This window comes from Neofelis nebulosa, chromosome 1 (genome assembly GCF_028018385.1).
Source record: "Neofelis nebulosa isolate mNeoNeb1 chromosome 1, mNeoNeb1.pri, whole genome shotgun sequence".
Lineage (NCBI taxonomy): Eukaryota > Metazoa > Chordata > Mammalia > Carnivora > Felidae > Neofelis > Neofelis nebulosa.
Window position 1 is genome coordinate 173,165,144 of NC_080782.1, and position 2,884 is coordinate 173,168,027.

The 2,884-nt window shown below is 53.7% G+C and overlaps 1 protein-coding gene across 1 annotated transcript; it reads left to right on the forward strand.

Moving 5' to 3' along the window:
• Positions 1-1,784: 1,784 nt before the first annotated feature.
• On the forward strand, positions 1,785-2,884 carry LOC131520133 (G-protein coupled receptor 183-like). Its single transcript, XM_058743944.1, is given in 3 exon segments — positions 1,785-1,962; positions 1,965-2,227; positions 2,230-2,884. Coding segments are annotated over 3 exon segments (930 nt in total). The 5' UTR covers positions 1,785-1,838; the 3' UTR covers positions 2,773-2,884.

Sequence of the window (2,884 nt, forward strand, 5' to 3'; positions counted from 1 at the left end):
TCATACAAGGGAATATCTTATAGCAGTGAGAACATAAAGAGCTTCAACCACACCCAACAATATGGGTAAAACCCACAAACTAATGTTGACTCAAAAACGCTACCTGTGTGAGAATACACATATACATTGTGATTTCATTGGTTTAAAGTTCAGAAGCAGGTGTGCAACTGAGTTGTGATTTTTAAATTTTATTATTAATTTTCTTTGAGAGAGAGAGAGAATGTGCGCGAGCAGGGGAGAGGGGCAGAGGGAGACAGAGAAAGAGAGAGAATCCCAAGCAGGCTCTACACTCAGCACGGAGCCTGAGGCAGGGCTCAATCCCACGACCCTGGGATTATGACCCGAGCCGAAATCAAGAGTCAGACGCTCAACCGAGCCACCCAGGCATCCCTGAGTTGTGATTTTAGAAGTGAGGACAGTAGTTACCCTGGTGTGGAGGCAGAGGACACAGGGCACAAAGGTGAGCTTTGGGGAGGCTGGTGAGGTATGTTTCCCAATCTGGGTGCTGATCCCTTGGAGGTATTCACTTTGTGAAAATCATCAAACTGTACCTGTATGACTTGTGCACACTTTTGCATGTACGTGTTGGGATTTTTAAGTGGGTATGAATTCTTTGCTGTTCCTCCTATCGAGAGGTGGGAGCTATGTCCCTTTCTCTTGCTTCTGCGTGGGCTTGTGACTCACTTGTAGCCAAGTGGAGGTGGTGGGGGTGATGACGTCATTCTTCTGTGGCCAGGTCAGAAAAGGTGCTGTAAAATACAGCATATTAATAGAAAAACTGACGTTCAGAAAGGCCAACGGATCAGAAGACGACTGCCATCGGTAAAGACAGTTTGTCACTCACCGATCCCGAGAAGAGGGGACAGGCCACATCACAGGGGTCACAGGGGAAGCACCAGCATCAGCCGGGAGACAGAGAGAGGCAGAAAGGTGGGCAAGAACTGCTGGCGTGATTTCTGCAGGACGAAACCCACGTGAGGTGGGGCAAAGCAGACTTGGACTGGCTAGTTTGGATCATTTCAGGGGGCTCCGGGACACAGGGGCTGCCCTGGTCATCTGGCATCTGGCCCTGTGGGTGATTAAGGCAGGTGGAGAGTGGCCCAGACAGTCTGATAAAGGAGGTGGTTGGGGTGTGACTGCGGACTGGCTGGTTTACCCTCGAAAAGCACACTCAAGGAATTGGCTGACCCAGGAAGAGACAGTTCCTTGAGGGTCAGCAAGGCCCCAAGACATGAAAGCATCAAAAGTCAGAAAATAACAGAAGTGGTTAATGCATGGAGCGTCCACGTCGCTTCCAGGGCACTTTTCAAGCCTAAGGCGGCCGTGAAAGAAATGCAGTTCCCTTCGGGCTGCTATGCTGAGGAAGCCCAGTCTCGTGAGGAGTGCACGTGAGGGACCTTTAGTTGTGACACCCCTAGCTGAGGTTCCAGCCAGAAGCCAGCACCAACTGCCGTTCATCTGAGGGAAGTCACCCCCACATGGTCCCAGGCTCTGCCATCGAGTAAGCCCCCGTTGTGACTTCCCAGCTGAGGCTCCCAACACAGAGGAGCGGAGAAAAGCCATTCTTACTCTGTCCTCTTCAAATCCTGACTGTGAACATAACGAAGTGTGTTTCAAGCTGCTAAATTTTGGGGGGTAACATGTTACACAGCAATAGCTGCACAGAGCCCGACGTGGGGCTGGAACCCACGAACCGCGAGGTCATGACCTGAGCCGAAGTTGGGCCCTTAACAACTGAGCCAGCCAGGAGCCCCAAAGTTTACCTAAAAAGACATAGGTTTTTCATTTGCGTGTTGTTTCAGCAAATTTATTACTACTACAGAGGCATAGCCCCACAGATGCCATATTATGTTTTCTTTTCTTTTTGTCTCCCCAAGGACCTCAGTGACATGACCGCCAGCATGGCTGACCCAAGCCGCCTCCTCCACAATGCCAGCTCCTGCCTTCCTCACTCCCCACCCCGGCAGTCAGTGTGACCCTCTCTCTGTTCTACACAGCCCTCTTGGTCTTCAGTGCTCTGGGAAACATCCTTGCCCTACGCCTTGCCCGTCAAAAGGGCAAGAAGATCAACTCAACGGGCGTCTACTTGGTCCAGCTGGCAGCGTCTGACCTCCTGTTCACGCTGGCCCTGCCTGGAAGGATCACTTACTACCCGCTGGACTTCAGCTGGCCTTTTGGTGAAGGGCTCTGCAGGCTGACGGCGTTCATCCTCTACGTGAACACCTACGGGGGGGGATCTACCTCATGACGTGTGTGAGCGTGGACCGTTACCTGGCTGTGGTCCGCACCCACCGGTGCCCCCAGTTCCGCGATGCTGGCCGAGTGCGGCTCGTCGGTGTGGCTCTCTGGGCCCTGGCGTCGCTGCAGACGGCACCCCTGCTCTTCATCCCCGTGACCAACCCCGTGGCAGGCAAGCCGACCTGCATGGAGTATGACAGTGTTGAGGGAATCCTCAGGCTGCCCCTCGTGGTCCTGGTGGCCTGTGCCATAAGCTTCTGTGGGCCAGCGGGGATCATACTGTTCTGTTACATGAAGATCGCCTTGAAGCTGTGCAGGATGGCCCGGGAAAACCCTCTGAGGAGCCAGAAAGGCTGCCACCGGAGGGCCCGCCCGCTCACCCTGGTGGTGCTGGTGGCCGTGCTCGTGTGTTTCAGCCCCTACCACCTCACCATCATCTGGTTCATGCTGAGAGAGATGCTCCATCCGCCATCTTGCCCGGGGACTGTCCCTTCAGCTCACCATGCCCCTCATGAACATGAACGGTGGCAATGACCCCATCATTTACTTCTTTGCTTCCGCACGGTACAGGAAATGGCTCCTCAGCTTCTTAAAACTCAGAGCGTCAGCGTCTTCCTCCTCCCCCACCCAGGGAAAAGCTTCCTCA